At 36.5% G+C, this 15124-nt stretch overlaps 3 protein-coding genes across 6 annotated transcripts; 1 reads left to right on the top strand and 2 right to left on the bottom strand.

Moving 5' to 3' along the window:
• Nucleotides 1-1524: 1524 nt before the first annotated feature.
• Nucleotides 1525-7165, bottom strand: LOC123208856 (inositol phosphorylceramide glucuronosyltransferase 1). Of its 4 annotated transcripts, XM_044626455.1 has the most exons (12): nt 6869-7164; nt 6609-6660; nt 5985-6434; nt 5581-5701; nt 4751-4936; nt 4036-4199; nt 3415-3522; nt 2952-3089; nt 2717-2854; nt 2233-2518; nt 1964-2087; nt 1525-1842 (listed from the first exon to the last, which is right to left on the bottom strand). In XM_044626455.1, the coding sequence occupies exons 3-12, from the start codon at nt 6219-6221 to the stop codon at nt 1701-1703; spliced, it is 1644 nt and encodes a 547-aa protein (XP_044482390.1). In that variant the 5' UTR covers nt 6222-6434; nt 6609-6660; nt 6869-7164; the 3' UTR covers nt 1525-1700. The 4 variants fall into 4 exon arrangements, with proteins under 4 accessions (XP_044482390.1, XP_044482392.1, XP_044482391.1 ...); XM_044626457.1 differs by lacking the exon at nt 6609-6660 and having other exon boundaries at nt 1525-1822; nt 6869-7165; XM_044626456.1 differs by lacking the exon at nt 6609-6660 and having other exon boundaries at nt 2717-2848; nt 6869-7165.
• A 459-nt stretch (nt 7166-7624) lies between these two features.
• On the bottom strand, nt 7625-9072 carry LOC123208857 (protein RISC-INTERACTING CLEARING 3'-5' EXORIBONUCLEASE 1-like). Its single transcript, XM_044626459.1, has 2 exons — nt 8784-9072; nt 7625-8505 (listed from the first exon to the last, which is right to left on the bottom strand). The coding sequence occupies exons 1-2, from the start codon at nt 8851-8853 to the stop codon at nt 7835-7837; spliced, it is 741 nt and encodes a 246-aa protein (XP_044482394.1). The 5' UTR covers nt 8854-9072; the 3' UTR covers nt 7625-7834.
• A 2264-nt stretch (nt 9073-11336) lies between these two features.
• Nucleotides 11337-14910, top strand: LOC123206156 (leucine-rich repeat receptor-like protein kinase PXL1). The gene is made up of 2 exons (XM_044623288.1): nt 11337-14207; nt 14306-14910. Exons 1-2 carry the CDS (start codon nt 11561-11563, stop codon nt 14713-14715), a joined length of 3057 nt encoding a protein of 1018 aa, XP_044479223.1. The 5' UTR covers nt 11337-11560; the 3' UTR covers nt 14716-14910.
• Nucleotides 14911-15124: the final 214 nt, after the last annotated feature.

Raw genomic sequence — 15124 nt, 5'->3', positions numbered from 1 at the left:
ATAGGATGATGATTCACTAAAGTCCACCTTTCTTTTTCTTTCACAATAAATCCAGCTTGATGTGCCTTTTTGTCCAAGGGAAATTGATGTGCAACTCAAAAAGAAGTAGAATACAATTATTAACAACATCAATCAGTAATTTTCTATTGGCTCATGACTCATCAAGGAAATTGTAAATATTATTTTACAAAATGGTGGATTGGTTCAAGTGACAGTTCACCAGAAACTGAAGAAGAAGATTAAGATTTTTAAGAAGAAAATGGAAACCCACTTGCAGTTTTGACTTGGAGCAAGTGGAAATGTTAATATCACTTTAGGATTTTTATTTTAATTAATTAATTTATTTCTTTTGTGGTGGGTTGCCTTCTAAAATTTGATAAAGAAAGAATAGGCAAGTGGGCTGTGAGGAAACTCTGAATCTTAATAAATGGTTCCTTTGCTAATAGAGGAGGAGGCTGTTTTTTATAATTGTTTTTCTAAAGCAGAGAGGGACATGACCTGAAAGCATTTTCTTCCTGTTAGCATCAAAGTTAAAATCATATTCAATTGACTTACCCCACCGAGGCGGCTACAATATATCACTATAAAAGGTTAGAAAACAAGATAGACTCAAATCGAATTTATTTGCCGACTTGGTTTAAATAAACTAAAAACAAGTTTAACTTAATAAATTTGAGTTTAAAAATTCTGTATTATTAGACTAAAGCTCAAGTTCAAGAATGTTCAACTTGCTCAGCTCTACCACTTGAAAAAAAAAAAAAATTGATTCCAATTAATTAAAACAATATTGTTTTAGTTTATATACATCAGAATAAAATTATTTTAGCCAATCTTAACTCAACAACAATACCAAACCAAACTCAATTCAACTTGACTGATACAATAACCAAACTTAAGTTCAACAACTCTCAAACTGAATCGAATTTAAACTAACTTGAGGAAAGGTTATCAAAGTTGAGTCTAAACTCGAACTCAGTATTTTATAACTAAATTAAACTCGAATTGACCCAAACTTGGTGCTTAAGTTAGAATCCGACACTGCATATAGTGTGAAGAAGAGTGTCCAAATGTGGGGATTTTTTCAGAATGGGAAGAAGGTAAGGGTAGATGTTTTATCTTAATTTCTAGGGTCGCTTCCAAGCTTTTATTCCTGGGATGGAGGGTGGTAGTGGCCTAAAGTTTGCGAGGAAACAACAAATGCCACGTTAAATTTTTTATAGTTTCAAAGCATATCCTTTACAAACGACAAGCTGCCTTTGTCGGTTTTCTTCTAATATGACAGAACAGCTTGCAATTTTCACACGAGGTCTCATATTATCAGACACAAACAACTCTATATGATTCATTCTTTGTTTTTTTGCATAATACTTCTTTCAGTTTGGAATAATCTAGGCACCAACTCTATTGGGACCTCATTTATCATTTCATAACCAGCCTTATCCTATTGTATTTTACTCACAAGAAACTAACAATCTGCAATACAACTCTAAAATGGACAATAAGAATTGAGAGGCAAAACTGAGATTATCAAAGAAAATATAGATTTTTTGTAGAATATTATAAAGAAAGAAGGAAATTTAATCTGAGAAATGATTCTGCAAAATTTTTACAGATAAATGATAGCACATTACATGTTTATAAATTACAGGGAAAAATACAAACATAACATGTAACTTACATAATCACTTTGAAGCCTATTGTCAGCACAAGAAACATGCACTCCTAGTTCGTATGGAGTCCCGGTCTTCAAGGCCTCTCAAAAATGAACGAATTGCAAGGTGCTCTGAAGCGTAAGTCATGAAAGATGCCAAAACTATGCCTCCTGCAACCATCAATCCTAACCTGTTCAAAAGGACATACCATTTCTTAATTCTTGTTTTAGTTAACCTACCAACAAGACCAAGAAATATTACCATAACAAAGTATATAAGTTTCAATTACAAACCATTTTCAATCAAATTACCTCAAAAATAGAGCTGTGATTCCAAATAAACATGGTAAAGAAGGGGTAGCTACAGCCAAAAATGCCATCCCCAATCCATAATAACATGTAACAAAATCACAAGTTGATGCCTGTCTCTGATGACCTGAAACACATACAAGAAGTAACAACTTCTAGTTAAGACAAAAACAAAAGGAACTGCTATCCGTATCTCATTCAAATGCATTGGCATCTTTTATTCCATTAACCCACATAAACCACTTTCATACATAGAGTCAAAATTAACACACCTTTTCCAGAGTCATAATCAACAGAGTCTCTATGAGAAGAGAAGGATCCTGCTTGGAATGCCACTGTCCTTCCCCATTGATAAATCAAATTGAGAAAACCTCCAAATAGAAGAATGAAAAGTGTGAAAGTCCACTCGTACACCAAGAGCAAACCAGTCCATGGCATGACTTGCCGTGGTACAATTGCAAAAGACAGGCCAAGGGAAGCCAGAGCAATCACAAAGCACACTAAGATTGAAATTCCACCCAGATAGGCAGGCACCTTCAACTGTCCCCCATTTGAAAACTGTATGACATCACAATAAAAGACTTTCAGTATACATAAAAACTGAAAATTCAATATTTAGAATACCGATATCAAATGTAGGCCATCCAACATAGAAAAATTGGATATGCCATGGCACATCATTTGACTAAAAAATAATAAAGGAATATAACTTAAAATAATAATGAAAACAAAATCACTTAGGGAGGAGAAACTAACATGGTGGTTGGAATTAGTGGTAGATGACGACGGCACACCAGTATAAGCCAATGCTCCACGAGATCTGATTTTGAAGTAAAGGAGTCTAATCTGATCACATAGTGAACTTCTACAAAGTGAACCAAAGTGTTCCTGTATCTGCACCCAAAAGAATCTTTGAGATCAAGAAGACAATTATTTTACTTGCCTGATGTCTGAGACAAAAAAAAAAAAAAACTGAACTGCAGGTACTAACCTGAAGGATAGTACGGTAATAACAGAAAAGTAGAGCACAAAGCGGCAACAAGAAAAGGACTTTGACCAAAACATCATCATTTGGATTTCTGCCCCCTCCAGTTCCAGGAAGAGTTTCCTCAAGCCTTACTCTAATGTCCTACAGCATTAAAAACTAAGGTTGAATCATAAAATTGGAGGAAAGTGTACAGACTAGACATCGCTCTTTATTTCATGAAACAATAAAAGACAACACAGACTTCTACCTCAGATACTATTACACAAAGCAGATACAAACAAACTTCGCTACTAGCATGAAAAAATAAAACAACAACAAGTAGAATAAGAGCATGCAGCACAACATATCTAAACCAAAATGCAACAGCCTCCAGACCTTTTCTCTTCCCAGCAAACACCAAGTGGACGAAAAGAAAAACCATATAGAAAATTTAATAGATTATTGGTAAAGCAGTAGAGAGAGATACCTGCCAGACATCAACGGGTTTTAAAAGCCAAGATGTCCACCAGTCCCAAGGTTTAAGTGGACCAAGTGTATAGTGAATAACACGGAGTTCGGTCTCATTTACCATCCACTGCATATTAATTCAATAAAAGTATAAAGACATTTTAATCAGAAAAGTATATAAAACAGATAGAATCCTCGCTTTACTGATTATAACACAATGCCATAAATAACAACTAAACAACAGAAACAACAAAGATCTTCACAGTTAAATATACGAAGTTCCATAAAACAGGTAAGCAATAATTTTGGCATTCAAACTTAGTCTGTGACCTTGGTATCCAGTTACAAGTAATGAAGTGTACTTATCCTTACACCATAATAGGTTATGCTAAATCCAAAATTCTAATTATAGTTTATGAATATGAAAAGCCATCATAGAGATCAAAATTATTACAGAATTTTAAAAAAAAATCAATAATAAACAACTATCAACATCTCTGAAATTCCACCCACATCTTAACTTGCTCTTACACATGAAGACCAAGGTGCAACAGTATGTAATCATTACTATGATGCCATCAAAATAGTTCAACCATCCCAGTATCATGACATTTATAATCTAACATGTATAATTTCATACCTTATTTGCAAGCATGTAAAGACCAACATCTGCATTGTATAGAGTAGAGAGTCGCTCCATATCAGGAACAGGTTTAGATTTCAACACCTCAGGAGATAAATTTGGCTCAAAAACATGTGCATTGGGAAAATCAGGGTAATATGAATTTAGAAATCCCTGATCACCTGTCAAATATAAGAAGCATAAGAGAGAGTCAGAGAGAGAAAGAGACTGTTCAATATGAACTCAATCAACCACAAGCTTTCATTTCATCACAGGTAATAAGCAAGGGCAACAAACATGTTTGAATTGGGAAACCACAGTTCAACTTCTAATTGCAAACATCACCAAAACCGAAGGTAATCTTATAATTTTCATTCTGTATGTTACTTGCATAACCGAACAGACACATAGTCAAGCTAAAATATCAAGGATACCAACAATTAACAGTAATTCTTCATGCAGACCCAATACAGAAACATCAAAAATCATACTGGAAACACGAATATTGCAGCTTGGTTTGTTCTAAAACGGATACAGCTGATATTACCACAATTACTGCTGTTACCACATAGGTTACACCCAAATAATTAAAATGGGAAACTCATTGCTACACTAGATATTTTAGACAAACTAATTAATGAATAGTCATCCTAAAAAATTTGGATGAAAGCATAAATATGCCACAGAGAGACACTGGATTATTAACCACAATAACACAGAAGTAATGCCTTACCTCCAGTGTATGAATGCAACGTGTTCACTTTGCTCATCATATCATTGAAAACTGTTTCTGATGGTTCAACAACCATGACTCCTGAATTTAGCCTCTCAGAATGCTTCAGGTTAGCACAGAATTTTCCACATCTGAAAAGATCCTCAATGTTCTTGACCACAACAGTATCAGCATCAAGATATACAACTGCATAAAACAAAAACCTCATCAGTTATAAGTGAAAGAGAGGGATAAACTTGAACTTAAATTGCAGAAATTAAAATGCCAATATTTCATTACTGTGAGAATGTGGGAAGAGCCTCATACATAACAATCTAAATGCTAGACTCATCATATAACATAGAAAAAAACTGAAATTACATGCATCAACAAAAATGAACTTTAATTTAAAATCCGGTACAACACAATACCTTATGCTCTTACTATTTCATAAACTAAACAAACTAAAGAGAACATGCTCCAAACAACCCACACCATTGCAATTAATTTACCAGGTAAGACAAGGAATCCAGCAAGAGCAATCCACCAATATAGAAGTTTTTCGAATAAAATTAGCTCCTTCTGCCAGACCATAATCCAGTGTTCTGGTATCTATATACTTCATTAAAAATTAACTTAAGAGTCCAGTGCTCATATCAAGTGGCATTGTACAGACAGCTTTTCCTCACAATTTTCATTTATGTACAAGCTACTCATATATTAATGGAAGTTCTAAGAGAGCGAATCCAATCACAACAGACACACCTATAATTAAAACCTATTTTCTGATATTACATCCACATACCAGACACTGAATTAGTATCAAGAAAAAAAAAAAAACAAAACCATACCTTTTTTATAGTTAGTCATATTGAAAATCTTAAGCTTGGTATAGACACCCCAAAACCTTTTCGGACGCACTTGATTTGGATTCGATAATAAGCTTATCTCCTCCACCTTCCACCCATCTGCCTGCACAATTCTCCACAAAGTAATATGTTAAAAGCTCAGAACTCAAAAATCAAGTAATATTTTTTTTATAACTAACTCATCGGCCAACCAGATTATTCACTTAACCATAAATAAATCCCAGAAAAAAATGGAAATCAGACTGCAAGTAATATCAATTTGTGAAAAAAAGAAAAAGTCCTTAAACTAGTTTAAATGCAAATAAAGCTTAAAAATTTGCAATTTATTTACAAATACATCAATAAACTGGAGAAGAAATACTTTCAAATTCACTTGATTCAATTACCTGGAGAAGCTTCTTAGCGTAATCGGAGACGCCATCAGATACCAAAACAACCATGTGCTTAGTCGATCCAGTGCTTCGTATTGATTTGCCCAAAACCCTAACCCCCAACAGAAACTCATCGCCGTACAGTAGCGTCACGTAAGCCTGGTCAGCCGACTGAGTTCCAAACGAAGCCCCAAATTGCACCGAGATCAATAAGACCAACAAGAAACTGAAAAAGCATGGCGTTAATTTCATTTTAATTCAAGAATTCTCGAGAAAATAAATAGAATTTTCTCGAGAAAATCAGTTTACAATTTTTTTTTGAATAATTTATGAGGTTGAAAGGGGTTTGAAGTTTTGAAATTCCTTCTTCTTCCTCTTCAAATTGGCGTCGTATTTGGCTGCCTCGAGAAAAATGCTGATAAAGTGCGGTCGGATGTATCATAAACCGCTGGAATAGACCAGGATCTGTTGACACGTTAAGAGAAAAAAGAGACATGAGTGCCTTTTAAAAAGAAGAAACATTGCATTTGCATAGCCATGGTTTTAATAACCGAACCGGAGCATGAACCGTTTGAAGGTCCGGTCCGACCGAAATTTGCAGTGAAGGGTGAAAAAGCAAGAGCTGGAAAATTCACTCACGAAAATTACAGACTGAAACAGCATAAATGCATGAAATTTTCACTTCAAAATCCTGCAAAAAAACGTGTTTTTTGCATTCAACACAAATCAAACCTACTAAATTGAAGTTTAAACAAAACTCATCAACACAAAACAAATCAATCAACATTTCAAAATAACATTAAACACCACAAAATCAATAAGAAATCCCAAATGACTGAACAAGCCTAACAGTAATGCTAGACAAAAAAATTTGAACAGATTTCGGCTGGAATATTCACCAAAATGATCGCCTTCGTCGTGGGAATACTCAGAGATACCAATCGATGTCGTCGGCACTCGTCAATCGTCGCCGGAAGTCGTCACTAACCACATCTTCGCGGTCGCCGAAGGCTGGCAGCTTTCGTCGTCAATAAATCGACAAGAAGAGCCGAAGAACGGAAGAAGATTTCTCTGGTGGAGTTGAACTTGAAGATGGGATCTTGGTAGAGGCGTGTTCGTGCGTGGTGGGAAAAGGAAGAGCCAAAAAACCGAAAGTTTTCCTCTCTGCTCTGCGCGCTCTATTTCGCGTTTAATGGCAAGAAGAAAACGGAAAAAATTAACTTTGAAAGACCTTAAGTTATCTTTGTATGAAACGCACCGTTTTAATAAAAGTTATTTTAATTTTTAAAGTTGAACCGGATCACATATGAACCATATTCAACCGCGAATCGGTAACAAACCGTCGATCCGATCGCGGTCTAACCCGGTTCATTACCCAATCTTATCTTGTTCTGAATTGAGTCAATCTACCCGATCATACTTCTGCAAGGATTCTTTTAAAGATGGCAAAGCCTGATCAACCAGTGGCATCAACATCATCAACTGTTTTGGATTTTGATAGTTATCATCGAATTGATACTCAGATTCCCTTTTTAACTTATCAAAGGGGGGATTTTATGTTTTAAAACTTTTTACAGGTAGAAAGCTTGGAGCAGGTGAGATTGTATATGCTCTTCTTTTTTTTTTTTTCAGAATTTCGATTTCAGAAACTTCCATGGTTAATACAAACTTCACTCGTTGATTTCAGAATTACAATTTATTTGTTTGTATAGTTTTATTCTTGAAAAAAATCAAATACAGTAAAAATAAGATTGTATTTCGGAAACCAATAAGGATTCACCGAAGAAGAATCACAGCATATTTATTGAAGCGGCATGTGCTATTCGAAGGCTCCTTGATTTTTATATAAAAGCTTGAGAAGAAGACTAATATTTAAGTCCAATATTTATAAGTAACTTCTGCGCAATCTTGTAAGTAAAATAAGCATCACCAGTTGCATACTCAATCTGCTCCACCGTAAGACTACTCCCAGACCAATCGGCTTCCGCCACGCTCATCGGCCTTGGCTTCAGCGGCTGAGACAAAATTTCACTTGCCAACCCTCTGATACTGTACGTACAATGATTCAGTGCCTGGTGAACCATGTGAGGCTGAGGCTGAGGCTGCGGCAGGACGTGAACAACACTGGACGCCAATTCACTTAGCTCCAAATAACTCTTGATCTCAAGCCCATACCCTTTTCGCAACAATTCAAGATCCTTATTAATGTTAATCCCGGCGAAAAGTAAGTCCTTGTTAACGAGCAGCCGGCTGAGTTCTTCGATGATCGACGGCGGAGACATGTCGAGTTTTATCAGCAAACAGCAAGCTTGATTGCATAGCTTCAGCAACACAATTCGGGTTTCGTTGGTGCCAGTATCTGGGGAGTGTTTCAGTGACCATTCTGTGTCTAATCCAACAATCATGTCACCATGTTTATACATGGGCAACAGAAACTCTTTCAGCCATGATTCTCTGCAACTAGAGCCGTAAATCATCTCCGTCGTCATCATCGTTCCATCCTTCATTAAAAATCTATACAGCGGCCCCTCCGTTCCTTGTGGTGGAAATTAAAAGAGACTTCAAATCTCCAACAAATACAATAATTTACAGAAATTACAAACAAACAAAAATGACATACGATCAGATCCATTTTTTAAGGCTGATCTAATAGTTGTAAGCTATAACGCTGGAACATTGAATCAATAAGAATGAAAATTATTGGCAAAACTAAATTTTCTACCATCTTTAGGTATGATTTAAGGGTAATCGATAATAATTGAATAATATAAAAATGACTCAAAAAGATCATAAAGTTAATGAATATGAACGAACCTGAAGCATTATTAGTGTAGTTTGTGAGGGCTGGGGGGAGTGGGTCTGGTTGTTGGTGGAATGGTTGCATGATTCTCCCTTGAGCTGGTGGATAAATGGATTCTTAAGTCAAGTGATTGTGAACAAGATCACCTTCTTCTTGAGAAATGGTGATTGTGAGAGTGTGGCCTCCTGTGATAGTGATCAAATTTAGATAAATTAATACGGCTGTTTGTTATGACAAAATAAAAGTTGATTAGGGTTTCTAAGTCAGTTTATCAATCAGATGTACACGTTTGCTGCTTAACAGGAAAATCTCCAAAGAAACTTTTCATCTCCGATCATATTGGTGCAATCACTTTTACCTTACCTTATTTTTATACAATTAATAAGAGTACTAAGTCTACATTCAGACTTGTATTAGTAAAATTCGGATATAGTATTTACATGAAACTCTACCTATTTATCCTATAAACAAAAGTGATCCCATAGAGGTAAGAGAGACCCTGATAACAAAGCAATCAATCATTTAATAAACTGCCCATTACATTAAAAATTTTCTTGTGCCCAATTCATTTACACAATTCTATTCATTTATGGCAACTGAGATCCTAAAGAATAGTCTTTACGACTTGGGTACTCTGTAAAACATTCTTTCTGAATAATGTAAGTTTCAACTTTTTATTTACAGTGCAGCTTGCATAATTTATACAGTTTATATAAGATTATGCAACAGCACCCTTTCAAAAAAATATGCTATCTAAAATGGAATCTCATCTCTGAACCAATATTACTAATGATTAAGTCTAATGGGAAAAATCATTTCTTCACTTAAGTAATTTCTCGGCGATCTTGCAAGTATTGCAGTCTCCAACAGTTGCACACTCAATCCACCAATTAATTTCTGTCAAACGCGAAGGCCTTGGCTTCAGCACTTTCTCACCAAGTTTCTGATACTGTATGCTCTAGGATGCAGTTGTTTATATATGGCAACTGCTATTTCACTTAATCTCAATGTCTTTCTTAATATTATCACTGGGGAAACTATTTCCTGGTTGGCATAAAATATATAAAAAGTAAAATAGATAATATATTGATAATAATATATTATCATTGGTATTTAATATAGTATTCATTTTAAGTATACAAAATATTGCTCTTCAAACTCGAGCTACTATATGGATTAATTTTCTTTCACATGACCCCCACTAAAAGATTTCAATCCTTCTATAATGATGAAATGATTAAAGGCAGTGCTGGCTTAGGCATAAAGCCATGTGAGGTTACCTGACTTTGCACCCCCACATTGATTCTCAAAATGGGCAAAAATATACAACAAAAGATGCTCTTTTTTGTACTTGACCAACTTCCTATCACCAAAATTTCAAATAATTAATATATATGGACACTTTTATTTATCTTCTCTCTCACTTGCACATGGCCTCCAACCTCCCCACCTTCATTCATGGCTTGAATGATTACTTCTCATTAGCATAAAGATCTCTTTCCCTCTCTCCTTCCATGTAATATGTTATGCTCTTGTAATTTTAAACTTATAATAATGGTCAAGAGCCAGATGTGTGCATGTGGGTTCTTGAAATGAAATGGGCAGCATCTTTTTTTTTTGGGAAAGAGTGGAGTTTGGTGGGCACAGAGACAAATGATTGTTGAACTTATATAATTAGCTTGAGACCTTTAACTCTTGCTAAGAAAGTTCCAAGTTGTCTAGTGTTTTCTTTATCTTTTCCTCAACCCTATAACATGCACAGATTCTGTTCTCCCAACTCAATAATGTTCCTCTTAACATTCAGCTTGAAAAGTTATTTTCTTCAATAGGCCCCGTAATTGTTTGAGGCTTGATATTATATTTGATTTATGTCACATATTGTTCTGTAATTTTTTGAGGCTGCAACAATCTACCTATTTATAGTACCAGGTGACCTGAAAGCTGCGGCAAAATTAAGAATTCAGGCTGATTCTTTCATTTTATTTGACATTATTTCACACCATACAGAAACCTATAAAAGGTTGAATAATCAAGGAGACATTCTTGAAGCCAACTTTTGGTACCAGTTTGATGGGGTAAATAAATTCAATAATTACTAATAAGATTATAATTGTTCATTACATTTGATATTAACTCAACCCAATATAAATTAATCTTGATTAGGAATATATAGAGCTGTTTTGTTGGAATCTTAGATGCGCAAGTGTCTATATAAAAAGTATTAATCACTTCGGCAAAATGTGAACTGGCTTGTTTTTCTTTGCATGTATCTTATGGCAGAATGGCAATTGGAACAATGTTAATTGTAACAGTGTCAGATGAATCTGGGTGAGGAATGTCAGAATTTAAGCCTAATCATATTGGTTAAAAATACTAGATAATAATTGAAGGGGACAAGTTCATGTTCAGGAACAAGACCAATAATAAAGTAATTATAAGATTGCAAGTTTAATTTTATGTCATCTCCCACTTGGGTTGACCCTGATTATTTATATTAATGGAGAAAGCATAATCAGCAATCAATTAAAACACATTCTCTCCATGTTTCATTGTCTGGGAGATTTGTAATAAGTCCAAAGCTTAACAGTCATTAAGCGCAGATAATTAGCTGGTGCAGATCCCAAGATCTCACGAACTCTTCTGTTAAACTAATCCTAATTGTTGTTATTTAACATAATAAGCTTTTCTTTCTTTCGTATATTAGCTTTCTTGCCACCATCTAGTTCCTTTGCTCAAGAGAACCAACAATGAGATTCCACTGAGAGGAAGAAACTACCTGGAATATCCAAAAATGCAAACCCAGTTGCTGTTTCTCTACTGTTACATTGGTCTTTCACTTGTTTTCGCTGAGGGGGCTCAAGCCATAGCAAATGATGAAGTGTCAACCTTACTTGCCATAAAAGCCAGTCTTATTGATCCTTTAAATAAGCTCAAGGACTGGAAATTGCCAAGCAATGCGGCGGCGAACAAGTTTCTGCATTGTAACTGGACTGGAGTTTTGTGCAACTCGAAGGGGTTTGTTGATAAGATTGACCTCTCCAATATGAATCTCAGTGGCACTGTTTCAGACAGCATTCAAGGCTTGAGGAGTCTTTCTTCTCTCAACATTTGCTGCAATGAGTTTACCTCATCATTGCCAAAATCGTTGTCCAATTTTACTGCTTTGAAGAGCTTTGATGTGAGTCAGAATAACTTCTTTGGTAGCTTCCCAGCCGGTCTTGGAAAGGCTTCAGGATTGACTTCAGTTAACGCATCAAGCAACAACTTTTCAGGCTTTCTCCCTGAAGATCTTGCCAATGCTACATCACTTGAAAGCTTGGATTTAAGAGGGGGATTTTTCGAAGGTCCAATTCCTACCTCTTTCAAGAATTTGCAGAAACTGAAATTTCTAGGCCTTTCAGGCAATAATTTGACTGGAAAGATTCCACCAGAGCTTGGCCAACTTTCTTCTTTGGAAACAATTATTCTTGGATACAATGATTTTGAAGGTGAAATCCCAGAAGAAATTGGCAACCTTACCAACCTCCGGTATCTTGACTTGGCGGTTGGCAGTCTCAGTGGCCAGATACCGCCTACATTGGGTAGGTTGAAGCAACTTACAACAGTTTACCTGTATAACAACAATTTTACAGGAAAGATTCCTCCAGAACTTGGAAACAGTACATCTTTAGTGTTCCTGGATTTATCTGATAATCAGATTTCTGGAGAGATACCGATAGAGTTGGCCAAACTGAAGAACTTGAAGCTCCTGAATTTGATGTGCAACAAATTAACTGGTGTCATTCCAGACAAGCTTGGCGAGTTGACCAAATTAGAGGTAGTTGAGCTATGGAAGAATTCTTTGATAGGTTCTTTGCCAATGAAACTTGGTCAGAACTCGCCTTTGCAATGGCTAGATGTGTCATCAAACTCATTGACAGGTGAAATTCCTCCAAGTTTGTGCAGTTATGGCAATCTTACTAAGCTTATTCTCTTCAATAATTCCCTCTCGGGTACATTCCCAATCAGTTTGGCAACATGTAAGTCACTTGTTCGTGTTCGAATGCAAAATAATCATATTTCTGGGACAATTCCAATTGGTTTGGGAAATCTCCCACTGCTTCAAAGGTTGGAATTGGCTAAGAACAATCTGACTGGCCAAATTCCAGAAGATTTTTGTTTGTCTACATCACTTTCTTTCATCGATGTTTCTTGGAACCACCTAGAATCCTCTGTCCCATCTAGCATTCTCTCCATTCCAAATCTTCAAACATTCATGGCCTCTCACAACAACTTGCAAGGCAAGATCCCTAACCAGTTTCAAGATTGCCCGTCACTCTCAGTGCTTGATCTTTCAAGCAATACTCTTTCTGGAGAAATCCCAGAAAGCATTGCTTCATGTGAGAAGATGGTGACTCTAAACCTTAGAAACAATCAACTCACTGGGGAAATCGCAAAATCAATCGCCAGAATGCCAACATTATCCATCCTTGACCTGTCCAACAATTCCCTGGTTGGTAGGATTCCAGAGAATTTGGGAACCTCGCCAGCCCTGGAAATGCTCAACTTGTCTTACAACCAGCTTGAAGGTCCAGTGCCCTTAAATGGTATATTAACAACAATAAATCCTAATGATCTTACAGGCAACGCTGGTCTCTGTGGCAGCGTACTCCCACCTTGTTCTCAAAGACACTCAACAAGATCAGAGCGGTCAAGGAATATGCAGATCACTCATATCATCATTGGAATTGCCATTGGAACCTCGGTGATAATAGCTCTTGCCATCGCATTTTTCACTGGCAAATGGCTATACAAAAGATGGTACTTGTATGACAGTTTCTTTGATGATTTGTTCAAGAAGAGCAGCAGAGAATGGCCTTGGAGGCTGATAGCATTCCAGAGGCTGAATTTCACAAGCACTGATATACTATGTTGTATCAAAGAATCAAATATCATTGGCATGGGCGGAACCGGGATTGTTTACAAGGCTGAAGTTTATCGCCCACATATGATTGTGGCAATTAAGAAGCTATGGAGATCTAATAATGATATCGAAAACGGTGATGATTTATTCGGAGAGGTGAGTCTCCTGGGAAGGCTTCGGCACAGAAACATTGTTCGACTATTAGGGTATCTTCACAACGAAACAGATGTAATGATGGTGTACGAGTACATGCCAAACGGGAGTCTTGGAGCAGCACTGCATGGTAAAGAAGCTGGGAAGTTGTTGATTGATTGGGTTTCCCGGTATAACATAGCAGTTGGTGTTGCTCAAGGTCTAAATTATCTTCACCATGACTGTCAACCACCAGTCATCCACCGTGACATCAAGTCTAACAACATACTTCTTGATGCAAATCTTGAAGCAAGGATAGCAGATTTTGGTTTGGCAAGAGTGATGGCTCACAAGAATGAGACAGTTTCAATGGTGGCTGGATCTTACGGCTACATTGCACCTGGTGAGTAACATATTTATGGTTTTTAGAATGTTTGTTTATTTTCAGTTGTATTAATACAGAAGCCATTGATGACATGAAATGTACTTTTCCTGTCACAGAATACGGATATACTCTTAAGGTTGATGAGAAGAGTGACATCTACAGTTTTGGTGTTGTACTTTTGGAGCTTCTTACCGGGAAAATGCCTCTCGACCCAGCATTTGGAGAATCTATTGATATTGTTGAATGGGTTCTGAAGAAGCTTAAGAGCAATAGAAACTTAGCAGAAGCACTGGACCCAAACATAGCAGGGCAGTGCAAACATGTTCAAGAAGAGATGCTTCTTGTCCTTCGAATAGCACTTCTGTGCACTGCAAAACTCCCCAAAGAGAGACCATCCATGAGGGATATAATCACAATGCTTGGAGAAGCAAAGCCAAGAAGGAAAAGTATGTGCCACAATGGAGCACACAATTCTAACAAAGAGAGGCAAATCTTCAGCAACTCACCAGTAATAGGCCTTCTGTAGAGATGATTTCTGATGGTTGCTGTTTATTTCATGTAAACCTTTCCCTGCAAGTAATTTGTACCATCAGTTCAGTTGCAGGCTGAAAAGCAACATTGTTAATACAAGTGTTTATTCATCTCATATAAGTTTTCAATTTCATTGCTGGAGGAGGAATGGAGCTTTTGCCATTCTAGTTCCTGCAATGCAACTCCTGAACTCCTCTTCTATCGGCTAGCTACCATAATTCCTCTCTGCTTCACGCCTGCAAGGGCTCAACCATTATAAAGTTGGTTGTTTATTTCCCTGTGTAGACCCCAAAGATTGTTAAAATTGCGTTCTAACAATCAAGAATCTCCCAAATCCCAATACATTCATGTGCAGTCTAAAGGGAAAAGAATACAACTTCGCAGAGTAAATGGAAAGGCAGTAA

Source organism: Mangifera indica, chromosome 2 (genome assembly GCF_011075055.1).
Source record: "Mangifera indica cultivar Alphonso chromosome 2, CATAS_Mindica_2.1, whole genome shotgun sequence".
NCBI lineage: Eukaryota > Viridiplantae > Streptophyta > Magnoliopsida > Sapindales > Anacardiaceae > Mangifera > Mangifera indica.
This window is presented reverse-complemented; position numbering and strand designations above follow the sequence as displayed.

Bases quoted from the DNA above. Each gene is read 5' to 3' on its own strand.
- LOC123208856 (XM_044626455.1), bottom strand. From the start codon at position 6,221: ATGAAATTAACGCCATGCTTTTTCAGTTTCTTGTTGGTCTTATTGATC. The intron at 4,937-5,580 runs GTATGGTTTTGT...TGTTTTATGCAG, and splicing joins TATGACTAACTATAAAAAAG to TTGTATATCTTGATGCTGAT. The intron at 2,088-2,232 runs GTGTGTTAATTT...TATGTGTTTCAG, and splicing joins TGATTATGACTCTGGAAAAG to GTCATCAGAGACAGGCATCA.
- LOC123208857 (XM_044626459.1), bottom strand. From the start codon at position 8,853: ATGCAACCATTCCACCAACAACCAGACCCACTCCCCCCAGCCCTCACA. The intron at 8,506-8,783 runs GTTCGTTCATAT...TTCCACCACAAG, and splicing joins CTACACTAATAATGCTTCAG to GAACGGAGGGGCCGCTGTAT.
- LOC123206156 (XM_044623288.1), top strand. From the start codon at position 11,561: ATGCAAACCCAGTTGCTGTTTCTCTACTGTTACATTGGTCTTTCACTT. The intron at 14,208-14,305 runs GTGAGTAACATA...TTCCTGTCACAG, and splicing joins TTACGGCTACATTGCACCTG to AATACGGATATACTCTTAAG.